This window comes from Parasteatoda tepidariorum, chromosome 10 (genome assembly GCF_043381705.1).
Source record: "Parasteatoda tepidariorum isolate YZ-2023 chromosome 10, CAS_Ptep_4.0, whole genome shotgun sequence".
Taxonomy (NCBI): Eukaryota; Metazoa; Arthropoda; class Arachnida; order Araneae; family Theridiidae; genus Parasteatoda; species Parasteatoda tepidariorum.
In genome coordinates, this window is record NC_092213.1 from 3665903 (window position 1) to 3693063 (window position 27161).

Here is a 27161-nt window from a genome sequence, read left to right on the forward strand (position 1 = left end):
GAGAAATTGTATTTCATTCATTTACTACATCTTCGGCATCAGTTACTATCATCACTATTTGATTTAACAACATAACGATGTCTTCATCAGTCAAATACTGGAAGCCAGGCTCACATGCATCACTTTGAAACCAATCTTCTAAATTTTCTTCATAAAGAATTTTGAAACCTTAGATTTCTTTTGCTTGTTCGAGAATACTGTTATCATATTTTTCTTGAACATCTGAAGAGGATTGTTCATCAAGCGGTATCATCTTTCTCCACGATCGTGATAACGTAGACGATTTTCCATATCATCCATAACGTAGACGATTTGTTCCATATACTGCAATCCAATAACGAATATTGCTTTCCAAAAATTTGGTAGTGTTATAACTTCAAGAATTAATTTTTTTTTAATCTTAAAAATGTTTCTCTTCATATTTTTTGTGTGACTCCGGAATGAGCACGGATAATCCGCAAACCGGATAATCCGCGCAGGGATAATCGAGAGTGTACTGTATTTTTAAAATGTCAGATGTAAAAGAAAAATCAATACTTCTGAAAATAATTCCCCCTCCCCACAATAATTGTTATTGCTTTTTGTTAAAATAGTAAATGTATGTAGACTGAATTAATTACATAAAAATTAGATAATGTAAACATGTTACTTCAGTTAAATTTTCATGAAATGACTGAATTCTGAAAAAGTTTAAAACAATGAATACTGTAAGTAAGGCTATACGCTTGAACTAAGTGTATATTTGTTATCAGTGAACAATCCCTAAGTATGAATTATAGGATTTCGTTTGGAGGAAATATTAGGATCTTGGAATTTTCTGTGCATTTCTTGACGACTCTTGATTTCCGAAAATAGTTTTCCTTTGCTAGTTGCATGTTTGAAAGGAAGTTGCCTGAATTACCAAGATTTTTAAAGAAATTGACATGTTAGATGTGAGTGTATAGATAGGTATATATGTCCATAAAATGGAGAAAAAAACTTTGCACTTAAAGAATCCAAAATAAACTTGTGAAAATGTTACTATGAACAACAATGTTTGGGGTGAATGAGTAGTATCATAAACAGAATCTTGGAGGTTGGGCAGCTAAATGGAGCATGGCACATCGACCAGAGGTCTATTTTATATTATTTTATAACCCTCGAACAGCCAACACAATTTTTAAGTTTATGACTACTAATGTTCAACTCCATAGCTTTGTCATTTTGAACCCAGTCCAGGAGACAAGGAAACTCCTGGATTAAGTACTGGGAGAAATTTGCCTTCGTGGAGGAATTTTTGAAAAGAAGTAACATACATGGAAAGAAAAGCCACGATAACCTTTCACGGTTAGCCTGGCGGCATTAAATTTTATTTGTAAAAGATATGCAATTAAGTGGAGATAACTGTAGCAGAAGACAAAACAGGCTAGTTTCAGCAAAATGGTTGAATCAAATTAAGAAGAAAAGTTAATGACAGTGTTTAAAGTAAATACATGTTACACAACCTCTAAAATATCAGTACAGTCATTATTTCTACTAAACAGGTCAACCACAAACACAATTCCCTGATTTTTTTCCAGATCGTTTTTATCAAATTTGGGATGTGAAGGTTTGACAGAAGTTTAAGTGACCATAATTTTCTTACTTTCGTAACTGATGAAAAACAAGCTGCCAATCAGTTTTTGAGTTCAAAGGTTTCAACTTGTTGTTCTCCATAAGTACTTTAATTTGCTCTCGGGAAAAATGAAATTTGCATAGTTCTCTCCAAATGTGCTGCTCGTCAAGGAGAAATTTCATGTCATCGCATGCCTGGGAGGAATTCATCAGGTCTTTATAGTCACTTAACCTAAGCAAAATTTCTCTTAATATTGCTGCCGGCATATCGGTCAATCTATAAGAACCATCATCCATTGGCTGGAGAATAAAAAAAGCATAATTTGGATGTCAAATTAAAATACAAGATTTAATATTCAGTAATATACTCATTAAAGATTTATTCAAAATATTTGCATAAAGGGTGAAATAATTAATATTATAATTAATAATATTACAATTAAATGATGAAAGAATAAAAAGATTACGAAAATATTGTTAACAATTTACAATTAAAAAAAAATCAAAACTTTTAAGTTTGCTTCTACTATTTCTGAAGGAGATAGTGCTCATTTGATATTTCTTTTTATGTTGTACAACAGCGTGACCTACACATGGTATGATTTATGCTTTTTTCTTACTAATTTCCAGCATACATGTTTTGTATCACTAATATATTATGCATAGACGCTTTATAAAAATTAAGCCTTGTCATTTTTTGGCCAAAACTATTACTTACATGAAACTGACATGCATTGCAATTGCAACTTTTCGTGTTAAAACATCAAGAGTTCAGTACTCTAAATGTTCAGTGCTTCAGAGAAAACTAAACAAGCCATTTAACTTCTTGCCCTTAGTACAGCTCCTTTAGAGTATTTTGATCTTTTTACTAATTGTACTGTTAGAATTAGTAAAATATTTTTTAACGAACATATCACAATCAATTTGAGAAAAGATAATGTTTGAAAGTTTAAACATTCACTATTGTTTCATATAGATCTAATAAGTTATGCGCAATAATGATTTAAATATTTTTATTTACAGCTTAAATATTTTGCAGTAGGCAAAGTTTCTTCAATTCGAAATATCTTATGTATTACGAAGATAATTAATTAATATTTTTTATAGGAATAGTGGTAAAAAATTTGACATGTACAAGTAAAACATTATGCAAAATAAAGTTTTTATATTGTTTAAACGATTGAGAAATACTAAATTTTAAAAATATATCTTGTAATAGTTTTGAAAAACATATGCAAATGATATATTAAGATATAAAAAGAAAATTAACAAGCTCTATTTAACAGTCATGTCTATAGTTTAGGCTAAATAAAACTAGCGCTCTGAGAAACATACATGATATGCCAACCCATAAATTGTAACTTTACGAACCAACAGTAAACAAAACCAGACTACTAGTATATTTTTGTACTATATATATATATTTTTTTTTTGTATCTATCGCTAATAAAAAAAAAATTCTACAGATTTACTTTTTTGGTTCATACCACACATGCAAATGTGGTTGCTTTTCGCAACAGCAGATAAAATTTCTAAAAACATTTCTCAAGGAAAATTCAAAGAAAAAATATATTTATAGAATATATACGACATTTCTACAAGTAATATGCCCTTAAAAAATCACTTAAGATCAATAGAATCTATTATATTCTAATACACAAGATATTGACATTTGTTACTTTGAAACTGTCTGATTTTTCAACTTAGAATGTCATCTGTTCTAAAGAAAGAACATATTTATGAGGAGGCCTTCATAACCATCAAGACTGAATCTCCGTATGTGATCATTAAAGTACTTTTAAGACAATTCTATTTTACAACATGTTTTATTACCTGCTTGATTTCTATATCACTAGCGAATTGACAAATTCTGTCAATAGTCTTCAGATGTTGTTCCCATAGGAGAGTGCTGCCAAGAGGTCTCCCCCAGCAATAATACTTTCTAATGATCCTCCGCAAGTCGTAGAGAAGCATGTGGAGTATGTGCAAGTTCTGTTGGTTGCTTGCCACTGAAAAAGACACTCTCTATTCAAATGTTTTAAAATATTAATGATCAAGAATGCAATTTTGAAAGATTAATTAAGATTTGTTATTAATTAACACACCTTTCCAAAAGTTTAGGTACGAGTGAGTGACAAAATTATGGAATGATTCATGTGGGAAGAGATTTCTTTAACAATTCCCATGTATCAAAATTCTAATGTATTTGTTACAGTGAATGACCGAAATGGGAGGTTGTTGAATTCCGGTGAATGCTGACAATCACATTTGGTAAATGTCCGAAAGATATACTAGGTCTAGTGAAGTGCCACTGCCCGGTATGCCTTACATCAATGTTTTTTTATGGTCAAGTGCCCAGTATGCATTTAACCAGTATTCCGAACGCTGATGTTTCTCCTAATCTATCCTCAGCAGCTATTAAAATACCGAATAAATATAATAATATTAACAAATAAATTAATATCCAATCGGATATAACAAATATTTCAGACATTTACCAAAGCGACTATGTGATTGTTGACATTCACCTGTAAAAGTCAACATTCTCTTGATTTTGGTCTCTCATGCTGACATATACATTAAATGTATTTTTCCTTCCCAAATATTTTTGAATATGATTCTGTAAAGTCAGTATGTTAAACTAAATTTTGTCACATATTCATATTATTTTTATTATTGAATTAACTTTTCTTTAGCTGTAGATAGATTATTTTAATATGATTTTTTTTCTTCAAAAATATAATTTAATGCAAGCAAAAAAAAGTTTGTAAAAAGAGGCTATTAAATTAAAAGGACCCATTGATATCGGTAATCGACTAATTGGTGATAAAGAAAAAAGGGTCATAGAAAAAGAGAAGTTTTTTTAATGATACAGCTATAAAGATTTTGGTCTTTTGAAAGTTCAACAACACACATAATTTTTAAAAAAACATTTTTTTTTGTGAAACTCTTAAGAAATTAAGATATTTTTTCAATAAATTTATTTAAACTTTTGCCTGGAATTTGTAACAAATTAAACTTAACATGAATGCCAAATTTTAATTTATTAATTTTTCATGAATCAAAAAACTTTCAACTGGGTTTGATTATAAAAAATTTATAAGTTATGAAAGTTTTTATTCTTGGTGATATATTTTATAAAGTCTGACCGTACTGTCATGATTTCAGCAGGCTTTAAAATAATGGAAATTTTAGTCTCTTTACTTGCTATTAATCAATTTAGTTTATTTTAAATACTTAACAATGCATTTAAAAATTTTATGATCACAATAAAAATTCTCAATTCCTACATCAGAAAATGTTTACTTGAAGTATTTTAAAATTGCTGAAAAACATTAATAAAAATGAGATTTTAGGGATTGTAAATTGGGTCTGAGAACAAATTGATATCAAATTTCAAGTTATGGCTGCAAAACATAGCGTTTTACAGTTGGACGTAGACCCATGGACAGTGTTTACAGTCAATGGGATAACTGGAAGTGATGTATTGTGGGTATCTTGATCCTGATTAGTTGTTGAAGTGTGGCATTTGTTTACGTTAGCAACTGCTTTTTCCATTCTATTTCGAATAAGCCAGGCCCGTCAAGTATCATTTCTCTTAAGTGACACATTCTACATTCTTTCACAAAGATTTCAATTCCTTCACTATATATTTCTTCCTTAACACAAATACAGACAGAAAGCCTTATAGAACACAAACTAATTATGCATCGAAGTTGCCATGTACGCAAAACAAAAAATATCAAGTTTACAATAAAACTCATAAATAAAAAATCTAAGTTAAGTAAAAGACGCAAAGAGAAAGAATTATATATAAGAAAGAATAGTGCAGCATTTAATTAATTAGCATAGCTGCGTTAATTAACGTTTTAAATTGTGTGGAGAAACTTAGCTCGACTTTAACACTCCTTTTCGCTTATAAACAATCAGTTGACGCTAACATCAAAAAAAATTTTGAATTGTAAGGTATAAAATTTTTTACACCATTTTAACAAAGGTAATTTTACATGGCAAAATCTAAAATTCCAAATCGGTTGAGTAGCTCCTGAGAAATTGAATTTTATAAATACGTTTTTTTTAAAATTCAATTTTTCAGAAACTATTTTATCGATTTGGTTCAAATTTTGTACGTTACAATGTTAATTTGCATACATTAAATGATGTAAGAAGTTGTATACATTACAATTAAAAAATTTTTTCAAGCATTCATGAATAAAATAATAATAAATATTTCATAATACTAGCGCTGACATAATAGGTCGCATGTGTGGGTATCAGTGATCTTCTTCGTGATGTTACTCAATTGCCCGTATAGTATTGAAATAATACATCCTTAAGCAAGAAATAAACCCAACATAATGGGTAATGGCTTATAATGGTTATAATCCCATTGCTATCAAGATAACCAGAAACTTTTTTTTAAAAAGGTGGGATTTCTTTAATGCAATACAAATTAAGTTAATTGCATTAAAAAAAATTTCTTTTGCTTTCATGCTTGACTGAAAAAGTTCTTTGTCTCTAAGTGAAAAGATGAAATATCTCTTTTTCTAAATTTATTTTTTTATTTTAAAATTATATTTTTTGTGCTTGATTTTTATCATGATAGAAAGTTTTAAATAAACACATCTTTTTTTTAAAAAAACTATTAATTCTACTACATTTTAGCTGTATTATCTTTATTCTCTTAGTTTAAATAAACAGATACTGAAGTTTGTTCTAGTTTGGGCATACATTTTTTTTTATTGCAATAAGTATCTAAATAACAGTGACTTTACTAAAAGACAATTTCTATTTAAAATAACCCAAGCAGCAAAATAATTTTCATCTTCATTGATTCAATATTCACTAATCTTGGCTCAATAAGGGTTCACAGCGCTATTATTTCTCCGATATTAGCCCTATATAGAAACGTCCGATTCACCCGATATTTTACAACCAATATAGGCCCTATATAGAATTGTCACCCAATAGTTTATTTTTATAGTCATTATTCAGCTAATCTATATATATAGGCTTTATATTGACTCTATATAGGCTGATATTATCCAGAACCCATATTGAGCCAATTATTAGCCCCACTGGGGCCAAGGTGAAATTGTTACTAGGGATCATACACTATAACACTGTGGATAAATTGATAAAATTAGTTTTCTCATTTAAAATAAATCTTTTTAAAAATCTGAATGTGAACTAAAAGCAAAACTACAATAAAATGCAATACATATTAAAATGGAGTATCTATTATTTAATTTTTCTATTCATAGAACAAAACTATTCATTAAAATACCTTGTCGAGCGACTTCTTCTAGGACTACAAAGAGTATTTGTGTTGCACGACCACTCAAAGTTGTGAGATTTTGGGTAATCAGCAAATGTAAAAGCTGAAAAAAGGAAAACAATTTACAGAAATGATATAAAGTAAATAAAATGTTAACTTTAACATTATATCATAAAAGTTATCTTTGTGCTGGAATAAAATGTAATGAACAATATATGAAACTATTTCATTCGGGCATAAGAAGATTAATTCTGTAAGGGTGAGTTTAATTTTTTTTAAATAAATGTGAAGAAAAATAAGTTAAAATTGCTGAAAATTTTTTAATGAGATTTTCAGATCATGGAATGTAAAAACCAATTCTGAAACACACTAAAAAAATATATTCATTAACATTATTTTAATATTCCACTTCAAAACGGACCAAATAACCATTTCAAAATCGTAAATTTAGCTTGTATAAGAAAAATTGGATTTTTTTCAAAAACTAAATAATTGTTAATGATTTTAATTAGATACAAACAAAACTGCATTATTTAAAAGAATATCTTTTTTACTTTTAAAACAAGGATAAAACCTTTTATTTAAACTAAAAAATTTAGCCTAATGACTTTTACCAACAAACCAAAAATATTTTTAGAAGTTAAATATTGATAACTTGTTTCTTTTTTTAATTTTAAATATTGTCTTTCTATTAAAAAATCACAAGTACTGTCGCTGTTCAACTTTTGTTACATTTCGTTTTGCAACAAAAACTATGAAACTTGAAAATTTGAAATTACAAAGGTGTATAAAAATGTTGACAGGGAGTACAATGGCATTAGTTCAGGAATTATTTAAAATTGTTTTACAATAGTTAGGCTTACCTTGCATATGTAGTTAAACCTTCTAATATCATGCACTGCATTTCTAAAGTCTAACTTCTGAATAGCTTCACCAATATTATTGAAACTAGTGACCTAAATGAAGATGACAAATAATTGTGTTAATCAGTTAACAATAATATGCAAAAACAGCTATTATAAAATCTAAAAGGCAAATAAATTTAGAAATTGCATATGAAAGATTCAAATTCATAGCAGCATTGTATATTTCATCATTAATTTGTGCACACTATCGTTCCTACAGTTAGACAAAACTAGGTGCTCTTTATGCCCCGAAACACCCATTTATCTAGAATTAGAATAGAGAAAAGCCCAGTGGCTGAGTGGTAGCTCTTCACTCTCTCAGTCTTGGGTTCGGGAAAGGTTGATTCAGCCTTTCATTCTTTCAGTGGGTCAATAAAATGAGTACCAAGCATGCTTGGAGACTAAAAACAGGGGATTTCGCGTTTGGCTGACCACCCAACCAGAACGCCTGCACCCCAGAGTGAAGGTCAGGAAAACTGAAATGGACATAGTAGGCCCTCTTTGAGCTGCCCCGCCACTGAGTTTAGTTTAGAAACGGCCCTTATTACCACAGACTACACAGGGGTGGGAAAATTGTATAAGAAAAAAGTGTGAACATTTGAGAAATGATGTAAAAATGAAACTGTCAAATAATCCAGTGAGGTAATGGCATAAAATGTCACTTTTATGCGAAAAATCCATAAATCTTTTAAAAATTATTTTAAGAGTTATTATAAAATATTTGTTTTCATCAATATCATGTTCAACTTTTATTGAACAGCGACAGTTAGCAGTTTCTTGCTTAAAGTAAATTATTATATCAACTACGATACTAATACAGAATGTTATTCTGTACATAAAATCCATAAATATTTTTTATAATTAATTTAAGAATTGTTACAAAATGTCAAGTCAAGAGCCGCGATGGCTCAGGGAATAGAGCGTTCGTCTTCCAATGAGATGACCCGGGTTCAAATCCCGGCGATTGCTGGTTGGTACGAATCCGCATCCGGTTTGCATCGACCACAGTGCTGACGTGAAATATCCTCAGTGGTAGACGGATCATGGGTTAGAGTCCCTGCACCGTCAGGCTAACCATGGGAGGTTCTCGTGGTCTTCCTCTTCAAGTAACGCAAATGCGGGTCAGTTCTATCAAAATGACCTACACGAAGGCAAAATTTTTCCCCAATGCTTGATCCAGGAGTTCCTTTGTCTTCTGGATTGGGTTCAAAATTACAAGGCTACGGAGTTGAATATTAGTAGTCGTAAACCCCATGAGTTCCTTTTCAAAGCGAATTTGAATGAATACATAAGATCAATGTATTAAAATGTCCAGTGCGCAAAAAAGTTAATTAAAGAAATGGAACACCTAGAATAACTTTTGATCTAACGATTGTATCATGATGTACTAGGGACTCAATCCTAATGGTTTAAAGGGATGATCTAAAATATGTTAATTTTCATTACAATATCAGATGCAAACTTTGGACTGCTCTCCTAACTAAGCAATTGCGCTCATATTTTCCAAATTGTGACTGCAAACTATATTTTGAGGGTCAGGAATCCAAATCTGTCGAAAAAAAAGTATGTTTATCCAGAAAAAGTATCCATCGCGGCTCTGCACCAATCATTTAGCATATTTGAGGTCACCCTTTCAAACCATCAAAATCGAATTCCTAGGACATGCAGATCTGATCGTTAGATCAAAAATGGTTTACATTGTGCAAATTGCAATGGTTTACATTGCAATTACTGTGCATAAATTTGAAATGGTTTACTTGATAAAGTTTTGAGCTCTTAAAACAATAGATGGTTTTTAATAATAAATGGTAATTTTATGATTCACAGATGACTATGATAATTTAACAATTCAATCTAATCTCTTTTCTTTCTATTTTTTAATAAAAATGTAATATTTTCTGGAAATTGTCATGAATTGTCATATTTTCATGAAATCAAAATGTAATCCTGTTACTTGGTAGTATGATAGTTCTGATGCTGCAAAGTAACAGAATGCCAAACCTCTACTACATAATTTATCAACTTTATCCAAATTCACAGACTTGGTCCATAGTTTGCATTTTCAACTCCACTTAATAATCAGGTAAAAAATAAATAATTTTTTCACAATATAATTTAAAATAATCCATAAAAAATGATAATCAAAAAAATATTTCAAACACAAGTAATTTGCAAAATTGAATAAATAAAGTAATTATAACAAAGACAAAGAAATGCTTACTTCTTTGGTATTTTTTAAAGTTATTTGACAGTAAGGTTGATTTTCTTTCAAAGCTAAAACGAAAGAAGAAAAGATATACATTTTGAAGTAGTTATGTTTTTTCATTATAAAATCCTAGAACAATTTAAAAATAATTGAAAATGTACAATTGAAATGTTAAATATTAAATAAATCAAAATACATTTTGAATAAAGACAAAACGACGCTAATGTGTCTTTTCTTCCGTTGAATTTCGAAAAATAAGAAGGAAAAAAATGCAAGAAAAATAAGATAGTTAAAACGAACGCTATTTCGACAACCTTTTATGCAAAGAATAAAAATCTGTGTAAAAATTTCCGCTTTTATTTGTATGTTCTATAAAAATATCAAAACACAAATGACTAATTTCTTATTTATTGCACAAAAAAGAATTTCTGGGAGATGAAATGCTTTGTCCAGTGCGCATTATTTTAATTCGTGTCGGGCGAGCTATGCTGTCCTTAGTAAACATAAAAAAATCCCGGGGACACATAAAAAACAAAACTATGGAAGACGAGATATTTCGCTTTTTAAGTGCAATTTTACTGCAGGAAGACAAGAAATTCATCTCTTAAAAAAAAAAAACTTTTCAAATTAACACATTTAGACAAATTTATAGAATTTCGAGTTGGTTCCTTTCTATGATTTTTTGTTTGTTTTTGAGGTTCTCGCGGGCAGCTGACCGGAAGTTGCAAAGACTTGGCGATTATTCTGCCACTGATCACGATGCGGAAATCTCCCCATAAGTCCGAGCCCGACCAAAACCTTTTTTATATAAACGAGTGCGGGCTCGTGTTAAGCCCATCTCATCTCTAATAGATCATGAAAGTAAAGAGAATGATACTTAGCAACTTCCTCTGATGTATTTGATCAACACCTTCTAGAAAAGAGGCATCAGCACGAGTAAACAAGAAACTTGATCTTTTAGTAGTCCAAACGCAATGACAGCTTTCGTATTTGCCACCAGTGCGCAGCTTAGTAGACCGCACGTAGTGACATCTTTCTTATTTTTCATCCACTGCGCAGTTTACGTTCGTTACGTCGGACTGCTAAATTGATTTGTGCTGAGGCCTTCTTTCTAGGAGGTGTTGGTTAAGTCACTAATAGGTGCAAATAATGATCATGAAGGTAAAGAGAATGGTTGTGGCTTTCTCGTCTCAGGGATGGCTACGAACGTCCTGTGATGTTTTTTGGTTACTGACACGAAAACATTCTCTTAATTACTACTAGATTCTGAAATAATTTTTTACCTGAGTTATTGATAAATTCTATATCTGCACTCCCAAAAGGGAAATCCGAATTGCTCTCATAGGAACTGTTTTCTCTTTTTTTCTCCAGGAATACACTTCTATTTCGAGAATACCTAAAAATAAAAATATTTATTAATCCTTTTTATCTCCGAATTGAAACAATAGAATGCATAATTTTAAGCACATCATAAAAAAGGATTTATATTATAAAATAAATAAAAAAATTATGGAAAAAGAAAAATGGTTTGTTGTATTTCTGTTACCGTGAATGACCGAAATCACGAAAATGTCAACAATCACTGAGCCGCTTTGGAGAATGTTCGAAATATTTGTTACATCTGATTTGAAATTAATTTATTCATAGATATTACTACATTTATACGATATTTGCCTGGTCAGTAGGGCGCTGGGCCCATGTTCGAGAGTTCGAACCCCGCTGGCCGAAGACTCCCCGTGTAGTCAAGTGACGGATGCACGTTAAATCTGTCGAGTCGCTAAAGTCCTCCCATAAAAAATCAATACTTCTGGGGGTACTGGATTGGAGATCGATCTTTCTCTGATTCTGGTCAAAATTACGATCTGTGGATGAATGAATGTATGAATGGGTCCACCCTATAAACGGGTGTGACGTATGGTGCGGCGGAAGTCGAATTCTTGGCCATAGATGGCGCCACTGGAAAACAAGAATAATTGCACCCCCTCTGCTTAAACAGGCATACGTCAACAGCAACATTCGTTATTTTAATATCTACTGAGGATAGATAAACGTCAGTGTTCGGAGTACCAATTAAATGCGTACTGGACAGTGGCACTTAATCTTAAAAAACATTGATGTAGGTCATACTGGGAAAATGTATACCTGGCGGTGGCACTGAACTTACAATGATGTGGGGTACACCGTTCAGTGGCATTTTGATATATATTTCGGACATGCAGATGCGATCGGACTATACCTAGTATATATTTCCAACATTTACCAAAGAGACTTGTCAACATTCACCGGTGGAAAGTCAATAACCACTCATTTCGATCATTCGTGGTCTACAGCAAAATGACAAAACTTTTCTCTCAGCATCGTGAAAAAATGACACAGTGACTCAACAATTTCAGTTCAATTTATTTATTTCAATTCAAAATTTTGAATTTCAGTAATATCCCTTAAACAAACGGGTGAAGTAACAAATTGAACTTCGGTGCTAAAAATACATCAGCATCGCCCTGTAGTAAAAAGTTGAACAATATGTGTTAAAGAGAAATGTTATAGGATTGCAATAGTTGCGGAAATCTTTCTTTAAAACTCTCTTATAAAAATAATACGCTTTTTTTTGTGTTAGTTGCAACAACACGGCGACTTAGAGTTAATGAACTAATTTTTGAAATAGGTTGTTGTTGATAATTTTACGTCGCACTATAGCTGCACAATGGGCTATTGGCGACGGACTGGGAAACATCTCGGAGGATGATATGAGGCCGGAAAACGCAATTAATAATATTTTTTGAAAGTAGAAATTTTTTTTAATTGTTTTGGAATTTGCATTTCAGTTTTGAGCGTGATTGCGTATACGCAATCAATACTATAGAATTAATACTGATCCGCTGATTATTTAAAAAAAAATAATCTCGGACGATTGTTGTTGTTATGTTCTTGTTAATTTACGTCGCACTAGAGCTGCACAATGGGCTATTGGCGACGGACTGGGAAACATCTCGGAGGATGATCCGAAGACATGCCATCACAATTTTGATCCTCTGCGGAGGGGATGGCAATCCCACTTCGGTAGCCCGTCGACCTGCGCGCGAAATCGAGCACTTGACGGTAGCACAGTTTAACGAGGACCAATACCGCACATCCTCGGTCCCTTTGCAGACTGATCCAAGTGGTCACCCACCCGCACACTGACCGTAGCCAGTGATGCTTGACTTCGGTGATCTGCTGGGAACCGTGTCTTAACGATCAGTCCACTGCGGGACTTTTGAAATAGGAAAAAGAAGAAGAAAAATATGAGAAAAGTGAACTCCAAAATTACAAATAATTTTAAAAGTTATTTCAATTAACAATGATATGTAAAAAAAGTTTTGTGGTAGACTTCATAAAAATATATTTCAGAACTCAACGTAATGAAAGTTTTATGAAAGATAATAAAAACACTCAGTTCAAAACTTTTTAACACAATAATAAAAATACGAATTGCAATTTTACCTAAGACATTTAATGTCTAAATTTTAATTGGCATCACAAGCATTTTCATTAACTTTGCATCATAGGTTTCATTGGAACTTTCAGTAAAAAAACTGCCATTAATATGTATTTTAAGTTGTTAGTTTTTGAAAATGAAGGGAAAGTAGACACACTTGGGATCCCAAATTAATTTATAAGTGAGGGGAAAAAAACAAAACAGCAATCGAAATCAGAAAAATCAAGGTTGAGGAAGGCGAGTACATGAAAAACCAAAGTCAGTTTGATTGCGGGAAGGAAATGGAGAGAAATAAAAAGACTATTATTAGAGACACCTTGAAGTTCCACTCCGCAATAAAACAGGTTTTGATGTTCGTCTTTCATTATTGTTATCCATCTATTCCCTTATTGTGACTTCCTAATATTTTTATTTTCTTCTAAATTTTTGAAAAAAATATCTAAAAATATACCTTAAGGCTGTGCTAACTTTTTGTGTGTTATTTTTAAACACGATTTGTTCTGCCTNTTTATTTCAATTCAAAATTTTGAATTTCAGTAATATCCCTTAAACAAACGCAACAAATAACGAAGCAACAAATTGAACTTCTGTGCTAAAAATCCATCAGCATCGCCCTGTAGTAAAAAGTTGAACAATATGTGTTAAAGAGAAATGCTATAGGATTGCAATAATTGCCGAAATCTTTCTTTAAAACTCTCTTATAAAAATAATACGCTTTTTTTGTGTTAGTTGCAACAACACGGCGACTTAGAGTTAATGAACTAATTTTTGAAATAGGAAAAAGAAAGAAAAAAATATGAGAAAAGTGAACTCCGAAATTACAAATAATTTTAAAAGTTATTTCAATTAACAATGGTACGTAAAAAAAAGTTTCGTGATAGATTTCATAAAAATATATTTCAGAACTCAATGTAATGAATGTTATTTGAAAGATAATAAAAACACTCAATTCAAAACTTCAGCTTTAACACAATGATAAAAATATGAATTGTAATTTTACCCAAGACATTTATTGTCTAAATTTTAATTGGCATCACAAGCATTTTCATTAACTTTGCATCATAGGTTTAATTGGAACTTTCATTAAAAAAACAGCCATTAATACGTATTTTAAGTTGTTAGTTTTTGAAAATGAAGGGGAAATAGACACACTTGGGATCCCAAATTAATTTATAAGTGAGGGGAAAAAAACAAAACCGCAATCGAAATCTGAAAAATCAAGGTTGAGGAAGGCGAGTACATGAAAAACCAAAGTCAGTTTGATTAAGGGAAGGAAACGGAGAGAAATAAAAGACTACCTATTATTACAGACACCTTGAAGTTCCACTCCGCAATAAAGCAGGTTTTGATGTTCGTCTTTCATTATTGTTATCCATCTATTCCTTTATTGTGACTCCCTAATACTTTTATTTTCTTCTAAATTTTTGAAAAAAATATCTAAAAATATACTTTAAGGCTGTGCTTACTTCTTGTGCGTTATTTTTAAACACGATTTGTTCTGCCATCTCCTTACACAGTTTTTGAGAGATGAAATCATTACTAAATTCGAAAAATAAAAAGTAATGAAAACTCGAAGATACATTTTTGGATAAAAATAAAAATTTACAATTAAAATCCATTAATTCGATAAAAAAATTGCGAATAAAATAGTGAACAAAAGAATTCTAAAAGTGAAATAGAAAAAAAAAATCGAATTTAATTCTACGCTGGAATTAAAAATAATAATAATATTAGGTTGGCAATTTTTTTTTTTTTACTGTGAAACAAAATTTAATATTTTTTACTCGAAAAATGGACTTCCAACAATTGAAAATCTTCCATACTGTTCGGTAACTTTTTGCCATTTTTCTGGTCACTTCATGATTGCACACGTTCATAGAACTTCTCTTAATCAGCAAAAAACTAATGAATTGAGATTTGAGATCATCGTTATGACTGAAATTTTTATATTTAAAAAGTTTTGTTAACTTCGAAATAAATAATAATCCGATGCTAAGTCGGGGCAACATCACTTTCTAGCTAATAATAATGTCTTAAGTGTTGCTGATGATGTGTGAGGCCTCGCACTGTCATATGGATGGAAACGTAAACAATAACAATCTCGAGCTCGGCACCTACTCTAGTTCCGATTAAAAAGTTTGCAGCTGCTTACTACATGTTATTCTGATAGGCGATGTTTTCAAACGGATAATTTAGTTTTCAATAAAAGGACTAAATTAGATAATTTCTGAGCTCAAATCTGCCATATTTCATAAGATATTAATGTTATTATGTAATTCTGGTGAGTTTGAAGTGAAAATTTGTTTTAGTTATTTTGTAATTAATTATTAAAAAAGGTGACACGGTTGCTAGATTTTGAATAACTCGCTTTTTTGGCCGTCTTGATTTGGCCTCTTTCCATTTGTTTATTACTGTATGTTCGTGTTGCAAGCTGTGCACCATCTTACGTTAGTGTTAACACTTTTAGTATTGTAAACACAAGTATTGTTAGCATTGTAAACACAAGTAATAAGTAATCAAATACATTGTTTGCAAGAATCTCAAAACACAATGATGCCAAATGGCTTTAAAATACAACTGAAACAGTAACCCGGAAATTTAGGCAGTCCCGAGCTTGCAGCGTTCCCTAGTGTAGAAAACACCATCCATTGGAACAAGATTCTTTTACTATAATCCAGAGGTCGCCAAAGTGGTCTATATAGACCCCCAGGGGTCTATTTAACAAAATTGGGGGTCGATCTGATCCAGGGGGTCGAATTTTTTTTATAATTGACTTAATATCAGTTTCTTTATCGAACATAAATTAATAAACACATCATCAAAAACGTGGACATCAACCTGCAGGATGAGTTTGCTGAATTATTATCGGATCTTGAAGCAAAGACGCTTTTTAAAAATTTAACAATAAGTAAATTTTGAACAAATATAAATATAATGCAGAAATATGGAGAACTTTATGAAATAGATTAGCCTTTTTATGCTAGCTTTTCCAAGTTCCTATATGGTTGAAGCCGGTTTCAGTGGCGTAAATTCAATCTTAACTAAGTACAGAAATAAATTAAATGTGGAGTTACGAGGGGATTTAAAATTAAAATTGTCCAATTTTGAACCCAATATAGCGAACCTTGCAAAAAACACCAGGCACACTCATATCATTGGTTAAGAAGCAATAAATCTGTAGTTATTTAACTTATTATTTCTACTTATTTATAATTACTTATTATTTAATAAATATTAAGGTATTTAAATTTCAACATTAATATATTTTTCGTAAAACTATTGTTACACAATGTACTATCACTTTATTAAATGTTTATATCATGAAATAAATGTACAAACACAGTATCTAATAGAGTTTTATCTTAATTAACGGAAAATTACTTTTATGGGGGTCGATGGAGATTTCGAAAAATTATATAGGGGTCGATGATGAAAAAAGTTTGGCGACCCATGCTATAATCCATCTATGTAATCGTAGCATGAGTGGGAACACTTTTGTTTTTATAAGACAGCTCGTTTATTTTAAGTTTTATGCATACATATAAAATGCAGTGATAAATACATATAAAAAATATGTATGCATGTAAGCATAACACTATATATACATACAAGGTCGGGCCTAGACTGGGCCCGACCTTACACCCGATCAGGTTATAATTTAATGCTTATTTTCATAATCGGGTACTTGCACTTCAAGAAGAAGAAAACCTCCCATACCCTAACACTTAACCTATGACGTCAGCTATTCCTTATCAACAAAATGGCGTATTAGAGTGGAGCTAAGATTCTCCACACAAGTTTATTAAATACAGAGCCGTATCGCACATCACATTAGTTGAATTATAATTCTTTCTCGTCTTTTACTTAACTTAGACTTACTATTTGTTTATTTATTTCATTGTAATCGTGATAAATTTTTGTTTTGAGTACCTGGCAGAGTCGATGCATAATTATTTTGCTTATGATTCATATCCGCTTCGTGCCTCTGTTTGAGTTAAGTTTCTGTGTAAATATAGAGTGAAAGAATGGAAATCTTTGAGAGAGAATCTTTGCGAAGGAATATAGAATATGTCACTTAAGAGAATTGATACTTGGCTTACTCGAAATAGAATGGAAAGAACAGTTGCTAACGTGAACAAATGCCACGCATTAATGACCCCTCAGGATCGAGATACCCACACTACGTCACTTGCAGGAATCTCATTCATATCCAATTTCTAGTGAGAGTACATCACGTGACACGATTAAATCTATGTTAAATTAAGTGCGATTCAAATCAATACATTCGAATCAACATCAAATGCTTCAGTACAACGTCTGAATTAAATGCTCCAGGAAAAAAGTGTTTTCATTGTTGAGGAAAAAGCTTTTAAAAATATAAATCCATATTTCACATATTTTTAAATTCAAAAATTTTATTATTTACAACAAGATAGTCAAAAAAAATTTTCTCGTATGTAAAGATAATGATCAAAAACTTAAAAATATGTTCTTAATCTTAATAAAATATTTTGTTTGAAGCACATATTAACGTTTTAAAAACTTTAGATCTTTACTATAATTTTTCTCATTAAATTAAAGTTTTTGTGTCCTTAGTCGTCAACTGGATGTCCTTTATGTCCCCCTTACCCCCTTTTTTTGTTGAAAATTTGCATCTGGGGCAGTGGCCCCCACCCCCCACTTCTTTCGCTTCACTGATTCAGTATCAATTTACAACTTTTTTTCCTCCCTTTTAACAAATAAAATTCATTAAACACTAGAAACACAATTAAATTGATTTTTTTTTTAATTAAAAAAGCACTATTGTATAGAACAGGATTTCCAAGTAACTCGTTTTAGGCTAACTAGTTGAGTGTTATTATAATTTTTATTTATTTATTTAATTTTTTTTACTGATTAAAATCATACTGTTAAACTTTACTTGGGAACAGAAGCGAGAAAGAAAAAAAAAGAGAATTAAATAAAGAAAAGTGAGAAAGCTAGCAGTTGTTCACCTCGGTTTGGACGTGGGCAGAAGCCGGTTCACTAAGAAAGAACGAAACCTGTATTTAAGATGCATTTATAACTTTTTATCATCTTCAGATCAATAATATACTCTCCCATTTCTTTTTGCTTTGCGATATTCGAAATTTAAAGAAAAAAAAATGAAAGCAAGATTAAAAAAAAAGAAAGAAAAGCATATTAGAAGGTTATCCAGAAATGTAAAAGTACAAATAATGTGTATAATCGAATTTTCTAGAAGTGAGGTTAATGTTATGTCTTTTAAAAATTCTAAACAGCCCAAAAAATATTTTTAAATACACTTGATCCATGAACTGAAATTCGAAAGGGAAATTATAGGACAAAATTACAAAAGTAATATTCTCAAATTTGTAATCAAAGAATGTAATCATTATATTTTTGGCGGGAGAAAATATTTAGAGAACATGTCCCTAAATTTCGTAAGGAAATCTAATCGCAAAATGAAGTGCTTTGAACATGGCCATTGATTAAAGCAATTGCAATTGAAAATGTGTGCTAAAGTTATTCGATTCACTTAAAAACTTCCCGAGATAGCGAAATCGAACAATTAGCATAGGAGAGAGCCGGAGTGGCTCGGGAGATAGAGCGCTTGCCTCCCAATGAGGTGAATCGTGTTCGAATCCCAGCGATGGCTGGTCGATAGGAATTCAGCACCCGGCTCGCAAAGACTATAGTGCTGCCATAAAATATCCTCAGTGGCAGACGGATCATGGGCTAGAATCCTCTTGCCGTCTGACTAACCGTGGGAGCTTTTTGCGATTTTCTTCTCCAAGCAATGCAAATTAGTTCCATCGAAAAAGTCCTCCAAGATGGCCAGTTTGTAAATGCTTGATCCGGGAGTTCCTTTGTCTTCTGCGTTGAGTTCAAAATGACAAGGCTACGGAGCTAAACATTGATAGCCGTAAACTCAGAATTGGTTCAACGCCGGTTATAAAATGAAATAAAATGTCTCCAAATTTTAGACCCGCATGTGCAGTGCTTCCATCTAACGTACTGGAGCGTACCGAGCCTAACGTAAAAGTGCGAAATCTCCCTAATGTATGATGTCAGGATGCGGCTTGCAGCGACGCATAGCTTCATTCAATTTAATATACTTCTCTTACACGGCGACAAAAAAAAGCCTCATTACAACTCCCCGAATGGCAACGCTAGAAAATCGACCAATGATTGCCGCTAAAAATGTCACATGCCCGATCTAGGTGAGATGGCTCAACATATAGCGCCTTCAAAAAGGGAAACTGAAATACCAGAGTGTAAAATATTATGTCCTTATGCGCATCGTATTTTTTGTTAAATAATTTATTTATTATATATTAGTTTATAGATGGTAACGAGAAGAGTTTTGTGGTTGCTATGGTGACTAATTAGAATGTAAATTGTTTTTTTGAGTGAGTGTAAGATTTGTTTTTTGGAACTGCGATGCTGTAATTTTATTGTTTAGTTAATAAATCTTCCTTTTATATTAAACGTGATAGTAGTTTCCTTAATTATTTGATTCGAAGTCCTTTGAGTTTTATTTGAGGTCAGTTTATTTCGTATTTTTTGGCAAGAGAGAGCATTCTCACCAAATGAGATTTCTTCCGAAATTCAATGTTTTGTTTATGCAGGTTTTTCCATTGCAATTCACTTATTTCAATTTTTAATAGACTTAATTTATATACTTAATTTATAGATAAATTTATAGACTTAATTAATAGACTTATTATAGCCAAAATTTTAACCTTTTTAAAGAGATATCAGTTTCAGAAATTTTATCTTAAGATTTTAAACTATAGCACATTTCTAATAGGTTTAACGAATTACATGTCATTTATTTGAATTCAAATTTATTTTAATGACTTAGTATTTACTAAAAAGATGTAATTTTTTTTTAAAAAAAGAGTTTTTATATGAATTTGAATGATTGTTTTGAATTCTTAGAATTTTGTGCATTTGCAACGTGCCTAAGTTAGTAGCGAGCGAAGCGATTTTGGTTTGCGAAGCAAGCCATATAAGATTGCGTAGCAATTTTCGGGGGTTGGCGAGCGTTAGCGAGCAGGGGGCGCAGCCCACTAGTTTTAATAATTATTTGTACACAAAACTCTTACACTAATCAAAAAAAAAAATTTTTTTTTAAATTTCCATTAACAATACAAAAGAAGAACTCAACGAACTTTTTCGGTTGAAAAAAATGCAAATCTCTTCCTTAATTCGCAAGAGATAAATTTCAAAAGTACTGGAGGTAAAAGAAAGGATTACACAACACAGTGGCAAGATAATACTTTAAAGCCCATAAAAAGATTAAAGCGTCATTCTTTATATTTAAATAAAACAAATTTTTTAAAAAAAAGGTCTTTCAACCCTTTTTCACAGATGACGCAAAAAACGGCATCGCGAGCTGTGGAATAAACTCGAACAATAAAAACAACTCACGCGTCTACCTGCTCTTTGCTCATTTTCTAAAGACGCACTCAGAAATTCATTATCCTTTTTGTCACAAAAGCTGGGCAGCCATTCAACAATTTACGAACAATAGCGATGAAATAAGGAAAGGGGAATAAAAAAAAAAACTCCGGCGATGACAATTAAAAGAGAAAAAAATGAAAGTGGCCAACAATTCTAGAATATAAAGGGCAGTTACTTAACAGATGGGTGATCCGCCATCAACACTAGTGAATCATGTACCGCCAAGGGTGTGAACCTCGAACCAGGATTATAATTATAAAAAAGATTTTAGGTCTCACACGTAGTAAATTCGCCCTTATAATAACCGATTGTAGTAATTTATAATTGGTTTAGCGTACCCAGGTTTCATTTTAGGCGTTTAGAGAACACCTCGAATAATATTTAATCGTGAAAACGGACGCTTCACGCTATTTTTTTTTTTTTTTTTTTNTTTTTTTTTTTTTTTTTATCGTTTAAACGCGGATAGTTCAGGAAATATATTATCTTAAAAACAGACCTTTCAAAAAAATTTTTATCGTAAAAACTGAACATTCACAAAACATTTTGTTCTAAAAACGGGCCCTTTACAAATTATTTTATTGCAAAAACGAACCCTTCGCAGAATATTTTATTGTAAGAAACTGATCCTATACAAATTATTTTACCATAAAAACAGATTCTTTTGAAATTAATATGTCTTAAAAACGGACCCTCAGAAATTGTTTTATCATAAAAACACACCCATTCAAAATTATTAAATCTTAAAAACAGTCTCTTCACACATTATTCAATCGTATAAACGGATAATTCACACAATTTTTATCTCAACAATGGAACCTTATTTTTTTCTTTTGAAAAATTGAGTCGACGACGTCTTTAAATTCATAATTTTCAAACTTCCAAAAAACAATTACTTGTAAACAGCTTTTGTCACATACACACATATAAATAAATATAAGACCCTAGAGGAGAGAATTTGATTATACGGTATTTTTTGATTCAATAAATTTATGAGTAGAGTTTTCATGATTTTACAAAAACAGGATTCTTTAGAAAAACTCGGGACAAAACAACAAGGTTTATAAAATTAGGACTCTTATTTTTCTAAATTCATAAAATGAGTAGAATTTTCACACTACGTGACAAAAATACATATATCTCTTGGCAAACCTCAATTTTTTTTTGGTTTATAAGTACTTTAGAGACAGATCTTACTTCATCCGTATTATACCCTAAGGAACGAGATTTCTTTAATTTCATTTTAGGCTTTAATTTCTTTTATTGAAATGTGTTTTAATGGAGATAGAAACCAAATTTTAAATCTTAAGGTTGAAAATATTTTCGAAACATTTTTAAAGTTACGTATTACAATATCTTTGAAAAAGTTTTAAAATTTCTTGCAACCTTGAAATTTATTTTAATTTTATTGATTGAAAGTTATTCTTCAATTATATTTCAAGCTTTTTCGAAGGTAATTATAATGTTTTGAAAAAGTTTGAAATGTAATTCTAACTTTAAAATTTGGTTACTAGGTTTAATAGAATACATTTCAATGAAAAGATTGAAACAAAAAATTTACCAAAATAGTAATTTTCGAAGATTTTATACCAAAATTTTGGTAAAAAAATACTCTAAATTTTTTACTTCTCTAATTTACTCTATAGATCCTTTTCTTAATTTAATTTTATTTTTTAACATTATGCAGATAGGTTGAGTTAAATGTTAAAACTCCTCGTATATTCAAGATGTAAACATGTGATGTTAAATAGTTTATAGGATATTTAAGATTTTTCTAGATTTTTTTATGAAAAGTCCTGTTTATCGAGAAATTGTGAAATTTTCTTCTCCTCTAACAGCGTTACAGCCTAGAGCAGGCCAAGGCTTTCTCAGTATGCCTCTTCCAGACAGTTCGACTTGTAGCTAGATTTCTCCATCGATTCGCTTCCAATACTTTAAGATCCTTCTATACAGAGTCCCTTGTTGCAGGCATCCCCTCTCTTCCTTCTACCCTCAATCTTTAAAAAATGTTAGTTTTTTAGCTAGATCTTCACGATGAAAATCATGTCCCAGCCATCTGATTTTGTTTGATTTGATTTGATTTTTGTGAAAAATCACCTGTCTGTTCACGATTTTTGTGAATTTGGGAAAAACTAATTATGGAATCTATACCCATTGTAAAATGGTTTTTTTTTCTGTTAGGATCCTGATTTTATAAATATGTGATAAAAACGCCTCGTTTTTTATAGATGATATAAACTTAAAAAAAAAAAAAATATTTAAGCCCAAAATTTGTCTTACTCATTACTGAAAACTTACAAAACCTAAAACGAGTGTCTACAGTTGAAGTTTCATTAAACAATAGTAAAGAACAAACATTACGGAAGTTTGCTGAATAACGACTACATTCACCGACAATTTAAACGATTTTTTTTTTATGGTTATTAAAGTACTCCATCCACAAATGATATCCCTAAAAAAAGCTAGTGACGAAAAGTTACCATAATCCTTATTATAATGCCACTATCTCGATGCTTTTAAATAACTTTTCCACGTGCAAGTGATAGAGAAAGGTGTAAAGTGAGGTAAAAGCGATATTAAAAGCCTCTTCTATGTTCGAAAACCAATTGAACCGTGTCGACTGAGTATATATAACTGAAATAGCTAGTTCAATGCCCGCAGCGACAATTGTTCCAACATACTTGTCCGCGATTCCGTAACAAAACGTAAGACCTTTCCTTATTTTCTTTTTTAATTTTTCTGACTAATATGGACAGACCTGTCCCCACAATAAGAGAAGTGTCGCATCATTTTGTCCAACTTTTCACTTTTGTTCGTTCACTTCGGGTTGTTCCAACAGTTAACAGTTTTTTGGGTTAAACAGGAAGAGTCGGTATTATTGAATGGAGTATGTTAGGAAGTAAAGAAAAAAAAATGTTCATTAAACATCACGTGACCGCCGGGTTTTATCGATTGGATGTAAATCCTTGTACTTGCCTTTTCAACTAGTTGGTAAATGTAACAAAGTCACATATTGATAAATTACATGAGATCCTTTTTTAACAATACGATCAATACAATTATAATTGAAGAGCTTAGTACAATAGCACGTGAAGTGAAAAAAAAAATCTCAAATTGAAAGAGATTAGTGAATTGTAAAACAGAACGTTCTTCGTTGTAGAACACACACACACACACACACAAAAAAAAAAAAGGAATTATTTTGGAACAGTTAATTTTCGACTATTGCTGTAATTTATCGAAAATAACAACATTATTTGGAACAGTTGCTTTTCGAAAAACAGTAGCAAAACGGTTTACTATTGGTCGAGAAATACAGTTTGTCATTTTTGCAAATGCACCTTTTCGAAGCTAGCACAAAATAACATTTGCTATTTTTAGAAAAGTTAAATTTTCGATATTTCCTTCCTTTTTAAAAAAATTTTAATTTATTTAAGGCTTTATTGACAGTTTACAGGTAAATAAAAGACCATTTTTAGAAATGCGATTTATTTTGGTGAGAAAAATTCTAAACATATTCTTACTTTTTTCACAACTGGGCTTTATAGTAAACAAAATTTTTAAATTTTTTTTTCAGAAAATATTTTGTTAATAGATCGAACTGTATTATACGAGTCTTCTACGAGACATACGTAATACCCAAAACTTTATCAATATTATAATAACTTTAATTTAGAAATTTACTACCCATAACTTACAGTGAGATGCCCTTTTTGGAGACACACCTAAAATATATTATGGTTTTATGATTTCTGTCGACAGGGGTATAAATCATTTATCACAATCAATATAATCAATCAGTCAATAAGATAATGAAATACATCGTGTCATTTATTTTACATTTGAATAAATTAAATAAAAAACCCCAAGAGGTGTTTCTGACAAATCTCGTTCCGAATCAAAACAAAGATAACAATCAATCATCAGTTAAAAATAGCGCAAACGATCGCAAATTAGTAGCTGAAATTCAAATACATTATTCAAGCAGATTTTGGCAACACATTATCTAATTTATTTGCTAGCTCATCAAAGCTCCTCAAGCAACGCTTTCATATTAAATAAACAGCGCATAAGCATAATTCTTAAGCGAAGAACACGCCCTTTTTTTAAGAACAAAGAAGATTTTGATCCATAAACAAAATGTAACAATAATTTAACAGACGAAAAAAAAATGGCTATTTTGAATCGTCACGGCCAAGCGATATTCTCCATGCATTTAGCAGACACGTCGTCTAGATAAAGAGTTGGAAAAAAAAATTGTACATTAAAAAGCTCTTTGGAGTGTAAGCAAATCAAGTTTAAGGAAGTTATTCCAATCAAAACAGCAGGTGAAAAAAGTAGAGAAGAAAAAAAAGAAAGAAGCGGAAAAGAACATTTCTCGTCATGTATAAACATTTACTGCACCTTTCCATAAGTTAACGGATATAATTAGAGTAATTTAAATTTATTTTTCTAAACACTTATCTTAATGGTAATAAGAAATTGTTTGACTTTCAGTAAAAAAGATATAACTATAACTTGTGTTTCAGAGCCTTAAAGCAGCAGTTCTCAATTTTTTTCAGCTATGTTATCCTAAATAACTAAATGATCGAGCTTCTTTCGGCATTAAAAAAAAAATGCATTTTTCTGATTGAAAATCTAGAAGAGAAACACTTATGGCATTTTATAAATGCATACATCTTTTTCATAATTTATACGATATATTGTTATTAAACTCTGGATTATTGATTGGATATAAATGTAATCATTACTGGTCAAAAATCCTAACCTACGGTGCCCGATAATCCTTCCATGGAACCCTAGGATCCAGCTGAACACCTTTTGGGAACCGTTGCCTCAAAGTCAAAGCAAAGCTTTCACTTAAAACTATTATCCTTCTCAAAAACAAAGTTTGCGGAGTAGGTAGTTGAAATGTACGACATCTTTTTTTGAAAGCTCGACTTATTAATTAATATTTTCACCGAACTCAAGGAAAATATTATTAAATAAATATTAATTTGAAATGATATATCTCTATTCCTTTAAGAAAGATTGTATAGTTATAGGTGATCTATTTAAAATTACTTTTTAACATAAAAGTTAAAAAAATAAATAATAAAAACGTACTTTGTTCAAAATATTGAAATCGTGCTAAGTCATAATAAGAAAAAAGTTACATACATATCAATATCTCACACGCACATTTATAAGTATCGTATTATAAGATGATTCTTTTGACTAAATATTATTTCATTTTAAGAATATTCCAGTACTAGGAAACTATTACAAATATGATGCACAGAATTCGTTTGTACATCCTTTCAACTATGCTACTGAGCTACAATGNTTTTTTTTTTTTTTTTTTTTTTTTTTTTTTTTTTTTTTTTTTTTATTATTGTTTGAGGAAAGAGAGATTTATGAACTTTTTCAATAATTCTATCAAACATAGACTCAAAAGCATTCCAATGTGATAATTGTCATAGTATTGTTCACCTATTAATTATAAGCATCTGGTAAATTGTTGGAGTAGGACGAATTTCTCCGACTCCTCAGCCCTGTTCAAAAGAATTATCTGGATTTTAAAAGGCAAAAAATATAAATATCTTTAAAAAAAAAAATGCAACTAAAGTTGCCAATTCCTCTGGGTAAAATTTTTTAAAATCTATAATACTTAATTTTGCGCATTCTAATGTGTCTAAACATTGCAGTGTTACAATAAATTTTTAAATGATAAAAAATTAGGTTGCAAACGCTTTTCATTTTCTCACAAAATTGTGGCTTTTTTTTTTTTTTTTTTTTTTTTTTTTTTTTNTTTGGTATGTAACACCATTTTCATAATAAGTATAAAGTACATTGGCTAAGGTGAAAATTCTTAACCTAACAATTATGAAATACTAATACAAACAACAGTTATGAATAACTAATACAAACAACAGTTACGAATAACAAATACAAACAGCAGTTAAAAAAACAGCATATTAATAGATAAAAATATTAAAAATCCTTGACAGAGCTTTTGAAAAACAGCCTTAAAAAGAAATTTCGGGGAGGAAAAAAAAAAAACAGTTTTTCATAGAGCATGCAAATTGTATAATAACGATATTGTAAACATGAAAAGTTCCTAATATTTTCACATTTTTCTTTATTACAACAACTGTTTAAAAAATAAAAAAAACCGGAATAGGGATTATTTTCTACGAATGTTATGTGCTTTTTAAATTTCCTATGCTTCTAAATTTGAGGTATTTTTCATCTTTT

At 30.7% G+C, this 27161-nt stretch overlaps 1 protein-coding gene across 1 annotated transcript in view; it reads right to left on the reverse strand.

Moving 5' to 3' along the window:
* Positions 1 to 1624: 1624 nt before the first annotated feature.
* Positions 1625 to 27161, reverse strand: part of LOC107454526 (F-box only protein 32) — a gene marked incomplete at its 3' end in the record, with an annotated part of 53863 nt that continues 28326 nt past the window's right edge. Inside the window, 6 exon segments of the mRNA XM_043046850.2 lie at positions 1625 to 1893; positions 3427 to 3602; positions 6881 to 6974; positions 7735 to 7827; positions 9998 to 10050; positions 11266 to 11378. Of these exon segments, the coding sequence (XP_042902784.1) occupies positions 1625 to 1893; positions 3427 to 3602; positions 6881 to 6974; positions 7735 to 7827; positions 9998 to 10050; positions 11266 to 11378 (798 nt within the window).